Source organism: Colias croceus, chromosome 16 (genome assembly GCF_905220415.1).
Source record: "Colias croceus chromosome 16, ilColCroc2.1".
NCBI lineage: Eukaryota > Metazoa > Arthropoda > Insecta > Lepidoptera > Pieridae > Colias > Colias croceus.
In genome coordinates this window covers 8,163,250-8,180,853 of record NC_059552.1, presented here as the reverse complement: position 1 = coordinate 8,180,853, position 17,604 = coordinate 8,163,250, and the positions used below count along the sequence as shown (strand labels likewise).

The 17,604-nt window shown below is 32.6% G+C and overlaps 1 protein-coding gene across 1 annotated transcript; it reads right to left on the bottom strand.

Annotated features, from left to right (window-relative positions):
- Positions 1 to 66: 66 nt before the first annotated feature.
- Positions 67 to 15,603, bottom strand: LOC123698628 (organic cation transporter protein-like). The gene is made up of 6 exons (XM_045645357.1): positions 15,257 to 15,603; positions 7,089 to 7,290; positions 3,359 to 3,614; positions 2,638 to 3,288; positions 832 to 1,013; positions 67 to 400 (listed from the first exon to the last, which is right to left on the bottom strand). The coding sequence occupies exons 1-6, from the start codon at positions 15,409 to 15,411 to the stop codon at positions 236 to 238; spliced, it is 1,611 nt and encodes a 536-aa protein (XP_045501313.1). The 5' UTR covers positions 15,412 to 15,603; the 3' UTR covers positions 67 to 235.
- Between the last annotated feature and the right edge of the window lie 2,001 nt (positions 15,604 to 17,604).

The window sequence follows — 17,604 nt, the reverse complement described above, 5'->3', positions numbered from 1 at the left end:
AAAATTTCACAATACCGAATAATGACAAATACAATAAACTTTTTTATATATAAAATCACTTTTTATTAGCTTCGGTGCGTATCTAACCGACTCCTTAAGATTCGATTTTGTCCCGCTTTAAACGGACAGATTTAATTCAAAATTTACATTATCAAGGATCGATGACAATACAATTATTTCATAAGTTTAAGCGTGTTTTTATAACTATATTTTATTTTATTTCGTTATTATTCTATTATGCACTTTCTTTTTGGTGTTTCCTCTGGGAAAGTCTTTCGGCGTCTTCTATTGTATCGGGGAGAGGCTGGTTGATTGTCTCTGGTAGTGAGAAGACCAGCACGCTGGCCACTAAGGCTAAACTGCCGAAGAATATGGCGGGCAGATTGTCGTAGTATAGCGCCTGTAAAACAAACATATTTATTTGTTACTGGCAAGTCATAAGGGGCAAGGTTTATTTAACTGTAAGATCCGAGGAAATAATCTGAGAAATACGAATTTTATAATATTTGGCACAGGCTAGCACTAGTAATATGAGGGTATACAAAATAATTATTTTCATCCGCAATCAAATCGAGCTGGAGTGCAAAGCGGACGTGATTAGTTAATCTTCTAACAACAACATTTATAACTACCAAACTAACTTTGCTCTTTTGGTCCTGTGTCTACAAATTCTAAACAGCATTTAAGGCGTGTCTCCTTTATGATTACCTACTGTGTCACACAAAACTTACGAGTGTATCAACAAGATTTTCAATTAGTCTTTTGTAAATATTAACATTCCAAGCGCTAATCTGTTAACAGTCCTGATTGTACCAGGACATCATAACTTACAAGCAGTGGAGTCAAAGGCGCCAGCGTCGACCCAACCCTGCCAAGCGAGGAGCATACAGCCAGTAAAGACTGCCTCACACTGGTCGGGAACACTTCAGACACGTAGATGTACACGGAACTGTACGCTACTGTGATCGAGAATTTTCCAGAAAGATATAGAACTAGGGACCACCATTTCTGACCTGTTTTGGGGATATAAGTTTTTATTAGTATCTGTAGTATAAATAGTGCAGATCGAATGTTTGAAATTTTGATGTCACTATTTATATGTGAATTCTGTTAAAAATTGGTTGAAACTACGGGCTGTTTATTTCAATTCTTGATAAAAAAAACGTTTTATTTAACTTCAAATGTATACAATTAAGGAATTCCGACTACATTATGAGACTTTGAACTCTGCTCTTATAAAAAAATGTACATATTTCACATTGTACCTTGTTATTTTAAAAAGAAGCACAAACAAAACAAAATACATTTTCAAATATCTTGAATGCGATGGCGATGGCAAATGGCAAAACAAAGGCGATGATCCTTAAGAGTTAAGACAGTTTATGCTAAATTGACTTTCCCAAGTTTCGACCGCGGAGTTTCACTGGTCTTATCATAAATAATTTATGATTTTCTTTGCAAATTTTTCGCCCGAGCCCACAGTATCAGATTGAATTGGAATGTTAACAAATTATGGATGTTCATCAAAAAATCATGGGTATGAATTTGAATATTTTATCTTTATGTACATGATATTACGATAGCTAGATGAAAATAGCATAAGATTAGTTAAACTATGGTTTCATGGTGGAAATCTACAGTTTTATAATATGTATAATGTACACTAATAAAAATGAGGTTTAATAACTCAGGCCCCGGAACCAAAGACACAATAGAAAATCTTTTGTGTCGTGGACCGATCGGGCCACTTGGGGCTCAATGGATTAATTTAATTTGTAATAGTTAAACCTAAAAACATTTTAACGGATTTCAATTAATGTCTCTAAGTAAATGTTCATAATATTCTATATGACCAAATGCTTTCATTATTTTTCTTAAACTGCTTCGTACGTGTTTCTTCAAAAGTTCACGCACAGGTCACCAATAATATAGCTTTACTGTTGCTATAATAATATCTTGGGGTAAACTTGAGACGGTCGTTTAACAAACATTGCATGAATAAATGAATGAACCGGGAAACGGTTTTCAAGTGAGCGCCATCGCAACTTTGATGGCGACACGATAAATATGAAGCAACCTCGACTTCGATTTAAAATATTTTCTGCGAAACCTACCGTGGATGTTTAGCAAGCATCTATATGTATACTGTGTAGTTTATACATGGCTAACCATCTTACCATCTTTTATATAATATTTTAGCTATGTACCATCTTTGACCTTACTACTCTGTTTAATATTTCTAAAAACAAGGGTTCAATTATTTTCTTCCAATGTGTAACATACAGGTTTTCGTAGAAAAATATAAACTGATTGATAAATTTTCTTTACAGGCAAAGTTTATGATCAGCTTATTTTGCTCTTACAGACCAATTTTGCGTAATATGTATGTATGTATTTTTGTGTGCTAATCACTTTTACAAGGAAGTTATTACGTCTCGCACATTTTACTGTATACGTCTTATCTTAGATATTTATTATGTACCAAATAACTTTTAGTAACACTACGAGGCTTAGGAGTAATAAAGTCTAGTTTAGGAGTAATAGAGCAAGCTTTCCGATTTTATCATCAGATTGCATATCATTATTGAGGCGTTATAAAGAGACGTCGCAATATCTTAAGCGTTACACTACACTTACCTTTAGGCAAAAATGACAGGCTGATGCACAAACATGCGCTCAGCACATACGTAATGACTAGCACCCTCTTCCTCCCGAATCTGTCCAACACTAGCAAACACACGAAGTTCGCGGGTATCTCCACAAAACCCACTAACATAAAGTTCACATATTTATTCCCAGCCAACGACACTGAGTTTATAGACAACCCGTAATACACAAACGTACATGTAATCCACAGAAACGAACACACAGCCACTCTTTTCCTTATAATACTCGATTTTATTACTCGCATAAACATAGATTCTTTTTCTTCTTCCACTAAGTCTTCTTTGGACTTCTCGTTATCTGGATCACTGGAGAGTTTGTCCAATTCGTAAAGGGGAGTCAGAACTTGATCGGACAAGACAACTTTATTCATTTTTGCTGCCTTCTTTAATATTGCAGTTGCTTCTTGATGTCTTCCTTTGCTGATCAGCCACCGTACGCTCTCGTTAAGAAGCCACAGATACGAGAACACGGTCATGGCTGGAATGTATATTATTCTTAGGAGAGTCCTCCAGCTTTGCAGGTACCATGACAGGCTGGCTAGCGTCATGAGACCTAGCACGTACACTGCATTGATCAGGGTATTGCCGAACACTCTTCCTTTTGGTCCAACCAGTTCCATCGCTGTAAGAACGACATGATGTTAAAGAAATTAAAACATATTGTAACAAATACAAGGCTTTCTCAAACTTACCAATAACAAACGCGGTACTATAAGCTCCAGCACCTAGAGCCGCTTCGAGGAACTCAAAAATGACCATCATAGTGTAACTAGTGGAGAAAGATCTGAGAAAGCCAAAGATGCCGTTCATGAGGGAAGCAACAGATAATGCTAATCTACGACCATACTTGTCTGATATGATTCCTGTCAGTGGAAGAGATATGAATAGCCCGGAATTGTGAAACGTGCCTATTAGAGTCCTTTTCCAATTTTGGCATCCGAGGTCAAACTGTAAAAGAAAAGATTGGGTAATTTCTAGAACATCTTTGATACTATAGTGAAGATTTTTATAAAATACCTATTATTTCAACTCGATGATGTTGCCTTAGAATATTTATTATTCAGTAATACAGTAAAAGTATTGAAGTATTGAAAAGTCCGTGACCATATTTTTTTGAAAAACAAATATATTAAATTACAAACAAACACAACACATAAACGAATCCGGAAATCTTCATTAATTTCATTTGTATCTAGCCATTAGAGATCATGCCTTGATCATCTCTATAATTCTGTTAAACACACATCCGGAACAAATTGTAGGTTATTAATTTAGATCGCGTTTATAGTTTTAATTACGTGCCATAATGTCTTTGTTGTTTTGAGTAATTGAAGATAACCGTGGAATTAAATACTCAGGTTGGATATGGTAAGAAATTTAGTTTGCTCAGCTAAAACCACAGGCTAAAACAATTACAGGAAAATACATCAGAATTTTTAGAGAGAACTTAAACATCTATTTTTAAACGATGTATTATTTTTTTGAAAAAAATATATTGGTCTGTCTGAAATGGAACAGATTTATTTATTATCTTCCACTTTCGAACCTAAATGTTTGTCAATATTCAATTCATTAATAAAAACTAAAAAGGTAAATTTTCACATTAGAATTTAAAAAAAGAGATCATTAACAACAAATAAAATGTAGTCGTATCTTCTAATGATAAGTCGCGTCGATAAAATGATCATTATGAGGTCGTATTTTCGGGTCACGATACTAAATTATTGCATCACTGATATAATGTTATATCATTTAAACTATTTATAGTATATCCTGTATTCCTAGTAGTTAGTAGTAGTTCGTAGTAAGTTAATTTTACTGGGTTATTGTAGTAACTGCTATACATATGTTTTTTTCTTTCTTTCTACATAATAATATGAACCTAGAATAATTGAAAGATTTTATTCTGCTCGTGCATCGTTCTACTTTTAATTTTTATTGTAGGTATTGAATTTTCTTTCCGCTATTTAATACTATATTTACTAGAAGTATTGTGTTGTGTTTGATTTACGCGAAAAATATACATTTCTCGTTTGAACCTTCGGGGTCATCACTACATAGTATAAAACAAAGTCGCTTTCTCTGTCCCTATCTCCCTTTGTATGCTTAAATCTTTAAAACTACGGAACGGATTTTGATGAGGGTTTTTTTTAATAGATAGAGTTATTCAAGAGGAAGGTTTTAGTATATAATTTATAAGGTTCTAGACCAAGCGGACGAAGCCGCGGACGGTAAGCTAGTAAATAATAAATTGCGTTTAAAATGCATTAAAAGTCTGTAATTTCAATAAGGTACTCGTATTTATTTAATTACAACACAAAATAGATATAATATTCCTATACGTTTGTACATAATATACTAGACTATACAATTGTTGGTTACTAGAGACGTTGCCTATAATATTCTATTGTTACAGTGTGTGCTAGAATTCTGCACAATAATTGCTTCTAACATTTCGCATACAAATATAACGGGAACGGAAATTAGAATTTCTACAAGTGGACTTAATTGGTATACCATTTAGTATAATTTATAGACCTATTATAATTATTTCTTTTTGATTTTGATGGTTCAGAATTTCAGAAAAATATTACAAAATCATTTTATTGATTTTTGACGAACATTCACATCACTACATAGTATAAAACAAAGTCGCTTAGGTACTCTGTCCCTATGTCCCTTTGTATGCTTAAATCTTTTAAAGTACGCAACGGACTTTGATTTTTTTATAGATAGAGTGATTCAAGAGTGTATACCACAGTATACAAACATATAAGTGAATCTAATAAACTCGTATTCAAAATAGCAATCTGCACTATATTAACCACTAGCTGTGCTCCACGGTTTCACCCGCATTGCTCGGCTCCTGTTGGTCTTAGCGTGATGATACTTTAGAATAGATATATAGCCTTCCTAGATAAATGGGCTATCTAACACCGAAAGAATTTTTCTAATCGGACCAGTAGTTCCTGAGATTAGCGCGTTCAAACAAACACACTTTTCAGCTTTAAAATAATAGTATAGATAAGTGTGCTAAAAATACGTACACTTTTCGTAAAAATGGATACAAAGTTTTTGCTTCACGTTTTTATAAAAAAGATATATTGGCATCTAAAAATACCTCGTGTCAAAGTCCCCCACGTGGTGGCGGCATGTTGATATGATATCAAAACATTGTTGACATGGCGTGATGCTCGTATGTTGATAATATTTACTACATAGTAAAACAAGTCGCTTTCTATGTGTCCGTCTGTCTTTCTGTCCTTAAGTATGTTTAGATCTTTAAAACGGATTTTTATTAGGGCTTTTTAATAGAGAAGAGAAGAGTGAGGAGTTAGTAAGATTATAAATACGAGAGCATGTTTGTCTGTCTTTCTTTCACATCGCTACGGAACGGTTTTATTATATGGCTCTTATTCTGAAGTTAATTAGGACGCCAGAGAGTGGCATAAGATACCTTATACAGCAGTGAAAACTGAAATATCTCATTCCCATGGGTAGAACCATCACAATGTGCATTTGGATAATTTTAAAATATCCAAATTCCAATATATTGTAGGTACTTAATACTTTGTACGCCACGCTGCGCTGTATTGAAAATATTACATGACAAATATTAGATGATTTTCTTTAAAGCGAGCGAAGTCGCGGGTTACATCTAGTTAATTCTTTAGTTTGACTTGAAATATTGTGATAATCTTGTTTGATATTCAATTCCACGGTAATACCATGTGTGTGTAGTGATATTATTTATTTATTACGCGTGTACTCAACGTGGTAGGTGTGTCTCAGGTGTTATGAAAATATAATGTCTGGTGTATGTTTGTTTTCGTGTGGTAATGTTCAAGATAAGTAACGGGAATACTATGCGAAGAGTTCTCATATAAACGTTTTATTTAAGTTCCTATATTGAAGAGATATTATAAAAAAGTTTTTTTTATTGATGGGAGATTTTTGTGGAAACTTTATTTCATATTTAAAAGATGGTTGTTTTATTGTTACCATCATGTTTAAGAAATAAAACAAAAAAATACTGTAATAATTAATTTCACTACTTCTTATCGCCCAGACATAGTTTGATCATAGATAATAATTATGATGACCGATTACGACAGTATAATACTATGATAATAGTACTATACTGGTATGATGACCGATTACAGCAGTCTAATCCATACTAATATTATAAATGCGAAAGTAACTCTGTCTGTCTGTCTGTTGCCTAAACTACTGAACCAATTTTCATGAAATTTGGTATGGAGATATCCCGAGAAAAGACATAGGCTACTTTTTATCCCGGGAAAATACCGCAATCCCGGAAATCCCACGGGAACGGGAACTATGCAGGTTTTTCTTTGACTGCGCGGGCGAAGCCGCGGGCGGAAACCTAGTACTATGATAAATAATACCAAACAAACTTACATCTCTAACAGCGGAATCCTCATCATTATAAACAATCGATTCACAATCCATCTCAATGTTTTCAAACGAGTCCTTACTGCATGTATCATTTGCGTTCTCTCTTGGTACATACTGCTTGCATCTAGAGGGTCCATTCTTGTGCTTGGGTATAGCGTAGTCGAGCCATGATGTGTTAAGACCTTCGCATTGGGTTATGTTGCATCTGTGGACAATTAGTTATTTTTATATTATATTCTATAATATAAAAATGAATCGCAAAATGTGTTGGTAAGCGCATAACTCGAGAACAACTGCACCGATTTCGTTAATTCTTTTTGAGGATGGTTCTTATGGAGAGAAAACGTAAAAATATACCACGGGCGAAGCCGGGGCGGACCGCTAGTACATAATATAATTATGCCTGATTCAATGGGCATTAATTTGTTATTAAGAAATAGGTTAGATATTCATCTTAACGATATTTAAAAAAATATATAAAACATATAGCACAGCAAGCACAGTTAAAAATCATAGTATAAGGCACTTTAGTTTAATTACTGTTGCCAAGTAAAATTTAACGTGCATGTAAAATCAATTTCATATTTGTTAGCCGTGAATACATAAAGACCGCTTTTCATTTCACATAATATTAAATACCTCGCAAATAATTTTACTACCTACTTATAAACAATCTCCTTTCCCACCAAAAGCAAACAATTTCACCAAACTACCACACTACATGAAGCTAAAAATCCCTAGACCTATATCTACAAAGAGGTACAACATGCCTGCGGGCACAATCCTTGTCCGAGTGATGTCCAACTACATGACACTTGGTCCAATGTTTCTGATTATGTGGGCACTAATAAGTAATACGCGGTATGCCCTGCGGCAGTACGTTGTGTAGGTACGTAATCCAGGTTACATTTTTGCTACTGCTTATGTGTCTGTACTGTGGTTATTTTGTTATGTTTTGTTTGATTTGTAGGTAATTAGGATTTTTTCCTTCAAATTCAAATTGATTTATTGTGATTTACAGGTTATAATAATATCATTGCTATGTTTCTCACAGTCGAGTTTGGTTAAAGTACGTAATATATAATATAGGTTTAGTACACTAGTAAACAAAACTAGTGAAGAAAGCAAAATGATTTTCAAAGCATATGACACGCGTAAATTTTTCACTTTATGTATGTAAATGAAATACTTTGTAATTTTCCATGAAATACACTATTGCTACATTCTTCAGTGAAATATGAATTTTGCACATATTCGTATCATCCATAGAAGGATAGGACAAGTCAGGATCAGAATCATGACGAGTGCCATCTGACGGAACCAATTTTTCTAACAGGAAATGATTTTAGTTGATGACATCAACATCTATTATGAAGTTCATCTTTTGCATTAAAAAACAGTTAAAAAAATGAAATTTCATAGAGTCCATTACCAATAATACCCTGGCTAACAAATAATTCGATTGTTTGTTCTAACGCTTAATAAAACTGCCACAGTATAAATTAAACGGTAGCCCATGTAGTGGATATCAATTTAACAACAAATACAATTAATATCAGTCTCCAGGCGTGATTGATTGTGCGGTGTACGACCAGTTGTATGTGATAGCGTAATACTTGGTTTCATATCAAGTAACGGCTGCTTTGTACGCTGAATGAATGAATTATGTACGCCTGTTACATCTTTGTTTATTTTGCTAGATAGCTGTTTTGTACGCTCCCAGGAATAAAGGAATGTATTTACTGGATAAATTTGTGCAAAATTTGTCCAAATTGTATTCTAAATTCAGTCAAGACATATAAAGCAGAACTCAGTGACTAATTACAGCAATTTAAGTGACTAATTTCAGTAATAAAACTTTACAGTTTTTAGGTTCAAGTACTCTCTTCTTTCTTTAAATATATAGTGCAGGAAATGAAGTATTTAAAATCGTTGTTATATTATATTTTATTCATTATATTAACGGACTATATTAGTACAAGGTAAGCGGGTAGTTTTTTATTTCTATAAGTACATATACGATACGTGTGCAATACGTTCGGTACAAAAAAAATACTTTAGCACTTGAGTACCCAAACCACGTTCCTTGTAAGAACTAAGATTTATGTCAACTGTGGCATATATCAATATTCGGCGGGGATTCGTGGCATTGTCACTTCTATCGAGTTATGATACACACAGGATATGTTTGTAGTATATTTGTACGTAACAATTGCCGCTCGAATTGGATTTATACGTCCGTGACGTTACGTTTGTCGGTTTTGGATTACAATGGACTTTTTCGAAAAATAATCCCAAAGGCTGCTTTAGAAATCGACAGTTGAGTGCTTCGGAATGTGCTTTTTCTATGACATGTTTTTTTTTATTTTGCGTGTATTGTTGTGCTTTTCTGTCGAAGGTATATTCATGTAATATGCCATTCGCGGCTCCTGGGCTCTGTAAAAATGACGGATTTTCATTTTCCAAGTTTAAATAAAAAAGATTTCCTTTTTTCGATAAAATAATTATTTTAAATATGTTTACATCTTTATATTATGATGAATGATTTTTTCCATCCTTCCGAATTTTGCCGCACTTGACAATTTTGCGTCCAGGAGGCTCTACATAGTTTTAATTTATCTGCGTTTCCTTACTTATTATCTCTATCTTTGTATTATTCTAATGATAATGTATGTAGATACTTTGTTAATATTATTTTGATTTAACTATTTTCCTATATCGTAAGCTTATCACGGTTCAATATCGTATTATTTCAAAGACGAAAGATATCCATAATAATTCTAGTATAATATTAATTAATAACATCACGGATAGATCCTAATTAATTACATAAAACATGAAACAGGCTTGTTGATATCAAAGTGTAAATAACAGTAATTAATCGTATGTTTTGTTTACAAATATTAGCTTTTGACCTTTAGTGGAGGTGTATCCGTATATTTGTGATAATCTGTTTGTTTTCCGCGATTGTTTCAATGTTACATTTTCTATATAATTTATTATAGAAAATATTGGGATTCGAAGTGGATGAGACTCTAGTAAAATTAGTTATTTATGTGCTTGATTTTACACAAGTAAGTAGGTATTACTTTGAGAAGTTAACAAGGTCTTAACTCAAGGCGATTTAGTCAAAAAAGGCTCTATTATTTCGTAAATTTCATTGAAATCCGTTCAGCCATTTAGTAACTAATTATTCACAAATACACATAACGCTGTCACATTAGATAAGCATCAAAGTTAAATAAAAATATCGTGCAATCACACAACAACATTTAAACAAATTATAGAGAAACAAATAAACAGCTTAGTACTGATAATCCTGCATTGAATGAGTTTATCACATTCGTACGTGACTAACGAGCAGACAAAACGTTTTTAAACTTGTATAAATAGTCCCATTATATGATATTTAGAATGCATTTTTGATACGTTGTTTTTTTTTGAGGTTATAAAAGTTGAAAGCTTCGCAAAGTAAAATAATGAAAAAATTGTATGAATTAATTGAGGGTAATGGAGATATTTTGATACCCGAGAAAGGACATAGGCTACTTTTTATTGTGAAATATCTACCACGGGCGAAGCCGGGGCGGACCGCTAGTAAACTATAAACACAACTCGAAAATCGATCTATTCATTCACTTTCTGGACCTTGCCATAAACATGTACACGTATAAAAAACATAACCCTCTTTCTCGAAGTCGGTTAACATAAGGCTCCCATGAAAGGCAATCGTAACAAATGATCAATACAGAGGTATTCTGAGGATATTTACATATATTTGCATGCCTCTTGGGGTGTCGCTGTCATACTATGCCGTGTAGAATTCATTGTATTGCCGAATATTATGTCAATGGAATCGTATTTCAATATAACTAGCGGTTCGCCCCGGCTTCGCCCGTGGTACATGTTTACGTTTTCTCTACATAAGATCCATCCTCGTTCTTCAAGAAATATAATAAAACAACCTATATTATAAACTAGTTTGACGCCCGTGGCTTCGCTCGCTTTGTCTAAAACCTAATAAATTATATACTAAAACCTTCCTTTTGAATCACTCTATTTAAAAAAAAAACCGCAGCAAAATCCGTTGCGTAGTTTTAAAGATTTAAGCATACAAAGGGACATAGGGACATAGGTACCGAGAAAGCGACTTTGTTTTATACTATGTAGTGATGCCAGAAGTAACTCAAAACGAGGTAAAATTTATTCGTATGCTATCTCCTGAAAATGTTTTTTTTTTATTTATAAGAAAGGCTACACGAAAATAATTTGCAAGGCGAGGCTAAAACTTAAGGAAATTAAAAGACATCTAATGATAATGATTCCTACTACCTGCTATTTTAGAGGGAAAATATGACCTACGACTTCGGAAGGAGGAGAACCAAGGAGCTGTTTTTGTGAAATGCCTAAACCATGCTTTACCACGGATAATACAAATACTATATCTTTACTAAGAATACAATAAACTATTATAGAAAATAATGTTTCAACTTTCAAGAAACCGTCTCAAATTATGAATATAAATTTAGAATCCCGTAGTAACTGGTTTTTAGAACATTAGGTTATTGACCGTGCTAATTTCACTGAATCTTTAAAAAGCTTAATGTAAAAATATCTCTATTCAACGACATATACCTACCTAACAAAAAAAAAGTGAGATATTGCGTATATTTTAGGATTATAATTAAATACGTTTTATATTCTTTACAGATGAATAATTTTATATTTACCGTAGCGTCGCCAATAGCTATTGTAATAAAAAAATGTATCGAATGCAATTAGTTCCATATTTACATTTTTATAATGAAGAAAAGGATGCTTATCACATAATATTTATAAACTGCAAGACGACGATAAAGAAATAATAGTATGTCTTCAAGATGCCTTCACAAAATATCTTAGTGTGTAAACTTTAAGAGCTAGCGCGCAAGAGCAACTTTTGTCTCCGCAACTATTTTGTCTCTCCCATCAGCTCTATAGGAAGTTGCGTTGTTACAGCTACATGCGCGCACTTTCTTACTAGCCCATAGAGTTGATGGGAGAGACAAAATTGCTCTTGCGCGCTAGCTCTTTTGAAAACAAACAAACCTACTTCTTTATCAGAGTTCAAATAACATAAGCCTCTAGTCAAGGAAACGTTTAGAGTTCAATTATTAACAGTGCATTACGCCGGGAAAATTATCTACATCCTGATATAATTTACGACACATTGTACTGAGGCTATTGTAGACTGTAGTATGTCAATTTATGAATTCACGATTATTATTTCCTTTTGTAAAGAAAGGATTTTAACTCATGTCTTGCACGTATTGAGGTTTTTTAATCGTATTTATCCATGTTTAGCCTCGGCTCTACCACAATCTTAATAATATAAAATCATCAAAATCAAATTGTTATTAAGTGTAGGTTAGAGAGCTTAACACATAGATATTATAATATTCACGAGCACACTCTAATTAATAATTATTTAATTCATTTGGAAATAACTCAGGCCCCGGAACCACAGACACAATAGAAAATCTATTGTGTGTTGGACCGATCGGGCCGCTTGGGGCTCAATGGGTTAATGTAAACTAAAGTTAACAGAAGTTTTTTTAATGAGAGATTATAGATTGAAATGAAATTACAATAGAGGAAAAATATAATTTTTTTATATAGTCTACTGTGTAAGATAGATACAAGATTCAATTACAAGAAACAATTTGTCCCTTGGCAACAGAAGTCTAATCAAAGAACATTGCCAAAGGTCAAGGTATCAAATGATTTAATTTCACCTACTTATCAATCGTACCACTACACTCATTACCTAAAGAGGGGTCAACGACATTATTTTAACCTATTTGAAAAGAATCCGAGGAGGTTATTTGTATTTTATTGAATACATATTGGTTTTAGTCAAAGTAGTGTTGGCTGTGTGGCAGGTGTAAAAATAATATAACCATTTGCATATTACGTCAGTACTTAATCATTCATCTACAGGTGTAAACAAAGATTATATTTTAATTTTATTAAGTATTAACTATTGGGTACAGAATAAAAAACAACACAATTTCTGGTTTTTAACGTTATTGTGCAAGGTAGGCCCTTTACAATCATCAGTTACAATCGTAAGATTGTAAATTAGATGAATTATTGGCGGGTTGGCTTTCTCCTTCACAAAATCAAAATCCTATAACTACTGTTTTTCCTATATCAGAAGAAAGATAAGAATAATCAAAACCACACCATCAATTTCACGTAAATTCCAACACCGTAATTATCACATCAACTTACATTAACGTCTACGCTCCCGTAATTCACTTTGTCGTGTTAACGTTAATATGAAGTCTACACCTACGATCCAACTTGATTTACTGGCGTGCAAGATTTCCCTTTGTAAAATTATAACGCTGGCAAAAATACTGGGAAATGTTGAGCTGGGTCACCTAGTAATCTATGTTATATGTAACGACGCCCCGGCTTCGCACGGCTGCAATTATTATCCATAATATGTATTATGTACCTACATTGTACAGATAAAGATACCTCTATTAAAAACCCGTATCAAAATACTTTACGTAATTTTAAAGTTCTAAGCATGCAAAAAGATCGCACACAGGCAAAAGGGACATTGTGTTATAGTGATGATAGTTATTACTACTTTTAATTAAATATTAGATTAGATTTATATGATAGGAATAGTTCGTAGCTATGTCTATGTCGTTCGTCCGTAGCTTCGATATGATAGGAATTTTCAATATTTTTCGAGCATTATTATACTTATCTATTTCTCTCAATTCGCTTGCCAGTTGAATCTAGAGGTATACCTAATATTATTGGAATAGTAAGTATTTTAGCAGATTAGCTTTACCACATAACTAATACATAGTTTAATTCGCATGATAGCTGCGATGATAGTGTTAAATACCTAGAGATTCGGATTATAACCTAACAGTTTCATAAATAGCTACTTAGTATAATATGTATATTAAACTAGATTTCCGCCCGCGGCTTCGCCCGAAAACCCGCATAGTTCCCGTTCCCGTGGGATTTCCGGGATAAAACTATCCTATGTGTTAATCCAAGTTACCCTCTATATGTGTGCTAAATTTCATTGTAATTTCAGTAGTTTTTACGTGAAAGAGTAACGAACATCCATACATCCATACAACCTTTTCGCCTTTATAATATATATTTAGATATACCTACGTAGTACTGTAATATACCTAGTATTGTTTTATTTTACGATCTTAGGTAAACAAAGTATAATTCCAATTACAAAGTATAATAAATTCTTAATGAAATAGGTAGGTAGGTGAGTAAATTTTATTGGAAGTCAGTACACGTGTAGTCGTAGATTATGAAATTAATGTTTTTTTATTCCTTGAAATCATTTCTTTATTATGGAAAATTTGAATTTTTTCATACCCAAGAAAAATAGAAAAACGCTTTTATTTCGTTGTCGTTGGTCGACTCGGATTAGTAATAAAGGTTCTTTATAATTAAATTTGGTTATAATGTCTTTTCTCTCTTTAATATGAAAAATATATAAAAATATAACTTTTATATCGCTTAAAAAATGTAATTTCACTTTCCAGGAAAAAATAAATCGCATCTGATAAAATAAGGTTATAGATAAAAATCAATTAAAAACGCTATTGAGATAATTTTTTATACTTATGTCAAAATTAATTGTAAAATCGCACCGCGCACGACAAAATATAGGAACAACCCTTGGCCGTTTCACTTGGCATTTTCGTTTTTCAATTATACAATCGTAGAAAAGGACGTCTATAGACTATAATATTATAATGTGTAGATATAATATGTAAGTAATATGTTAAATATCATAATCAAAGAATGTTAACGCACGTGTAGTTTTTTGGCTATAAACCATTCTGTAAACATAATAAGCTCTCTAAAAGTGTTTGCGCATGCGTGAAAGCTTTCGTCTATGCACATAACCTATAAAAATACATGGACATACCAAAAAATATGAATTAGTAATATAATAATCATTGTGTTTAACGATATCTACATAATATCTATATTCACATAAATATTATTTAATAATGTATTATCATAAAGACAAGTAAAAAATACTGTTACAATTTCGTGTAACTTAAGTAAAATTCGTATATTTTAATTAAGAATCATTTGTTTTTCATAATAAAAGTGAGTAAGTGACTTACCTATATCCGATATCCGATGCTTCAAACACATACACTGAACCATACATTCCCGCCAAATATATTGGAAACAGAAGTAACGCATAATTCATAACATTGTACCTCCCAAACGGTCCTATCTCCTCCAATATCCCATCCAACCCCACATCACGAGCCATTTTAACCCGAAATTCGTACACACAATAAATAAATACTATAAAAACATCTTGTAAAGCTTTCTCAAATCAAACTACACGTGTTTATAAAAATGACGCAACGTTGACAGCTGATGTATTTTCGTCAGCACGCATGCGCGAAATTTTGTGTCACATCAGCAATTTTTTCCAAAATAAATTTGTAATGTGCGTAAAGTTACGATTTATTATTTAATCACTGACGAACTCTCTTCACTGGGGTCTGCGTGTGTATGATTGTAAAAGGAAAATAAACAACGGTCCGATAGCGTCTATTCCACCTAATTCATTATGCGAAAGAGATAAACAATCGCTTATGTGTATGTGTAAAAGAGATGGAAATTCATTTCGTTGCACGTGTTCATGAATTTTTAACGAGCGTATTAACGAATTATGAATTTGAATAACTATATTGTTTGAATACGAATTGTCGTATTTATTATCTGTGAAACTAAACAAAACTGAAAAAAGAATACCTACTTATTTACTTAATTAAATTTTGGTTTTTGTTATTTTCCATATTTAAGGCTCAAGGAAGATCTTAAAAATCTTGTTGATATAGACGAGAAATACACGAGCGAATTACGAATCTACTAATCTATCTACCCTACTACCCATAACCCAACGTGAAGATTGCTCTACATAACATAAAAATTTTAATGAATTTCGCTTTAAAAAACTTAATTAAGCTGATATGGTAAAAATCCTAAGGACCTAGGATATATGAAGTAATTGGGTAATTTTTCAATTTAGAACAACTCAGGACAATGCTCAGAAATTAATATTTTCATTGTTATTTCCCGGAGCTGTCATAACTGGAGTCTGAGAAGGATGTTATGTACTTCTCGCTCACGCGTCAACCACTGTACCAAGGAGACGGTCAAATACCACAGATTAGAATCATTAGATAATAGTTACTACCTAGTACCTACGCACTGTGTTTCATTAGATCAAAAAAATTTCCCTGTGCTGTTTATTGTATTTATCGATCAAGGGATGTATTTAAAATGTAAGAGTAGGACACCCACGTGTCAATTTCTGATACTTTTTTTTTAAAAAAAATGGCAAAGTTTAGGTGAATTTTTCATGAAAAATATTGAAATGTATTCTGAAATCGTAACTGTCTAAGATATTTATTTTAAATAAATATAGACTTATAAAGCATCTTTGGGCGCATATTATCCAGTTTTTATTTTTGGAAAACTACCTCCGAATACCGAGAAATATATTTTTTTCAGATTTTCGTTTTTATTTTTTTTCTCCCTAAAAACGCAAAAGTGCGGCTTGTCACTAGCATAGAATTATTGCACGTAATAAGGCCTATCACTCATAAAAAAACCACGCCGCACTATTGCGGTTTTTAGAAGATATCCAATTTCTAAACATAGTGTAAGGGTTGTCAATAAATTTGACCATCATTCTTTTTTTGTTTTGTACTATATTTTTTACCATATTACAATAAATGAGATATTTAGGCATAAAATCTAATGACCTGCTTGGGAAACCTTTTTTTAATTTTTTTAAAATTTTTAAAATTTAAATAAATAAATAAATAAGTAATATAATAATATATTTATAATTAATATTTAAATTCGGGCTTGCGATGTGATAAGTATGTAAGTTATATCTCTTTTTATTCCTTGTATATCCACACTTAGAAAAAAAACTTGTTTGACCTTTTTGCGACAACCCTATGTTGTGTTTTTTGACCTTTTTGAAAATGGCGTATTATTCCCAAAAACCGCAATAGTGCGGCATGATTTTTTTATGAGTGATAGGCCTTATTACGAGCAATAATTCTATGCTAGTGACAAGCCGCACTTTTGCGTTTTTAGGGAGAAAAAAAATAAAAACGAAAATCTGAAAAAAATATATTTCTCGGTATTCGGAGGTAGTTTTCCAAAAATAAAAACTGGATAATATGCGCCCAAAGATGCTTTATAAGTCTATATTTATTTAAAATAAATATCTTAGACAGTTACGATTTCAGAATACATTTCAATATTTTTCATGAAAAATTCACCTAAACTTTGCCATTAAAAAAAAAAAGTATAAGAAATTGACACGTGGGTGTTCTACTCTTACATTTTAAATACATCCCTTGATCGATAAATACAATAAACAGCACAGGGAAATTTTTTTGATCTAATCACTAATGAAACACAGTGCTACGTGTTA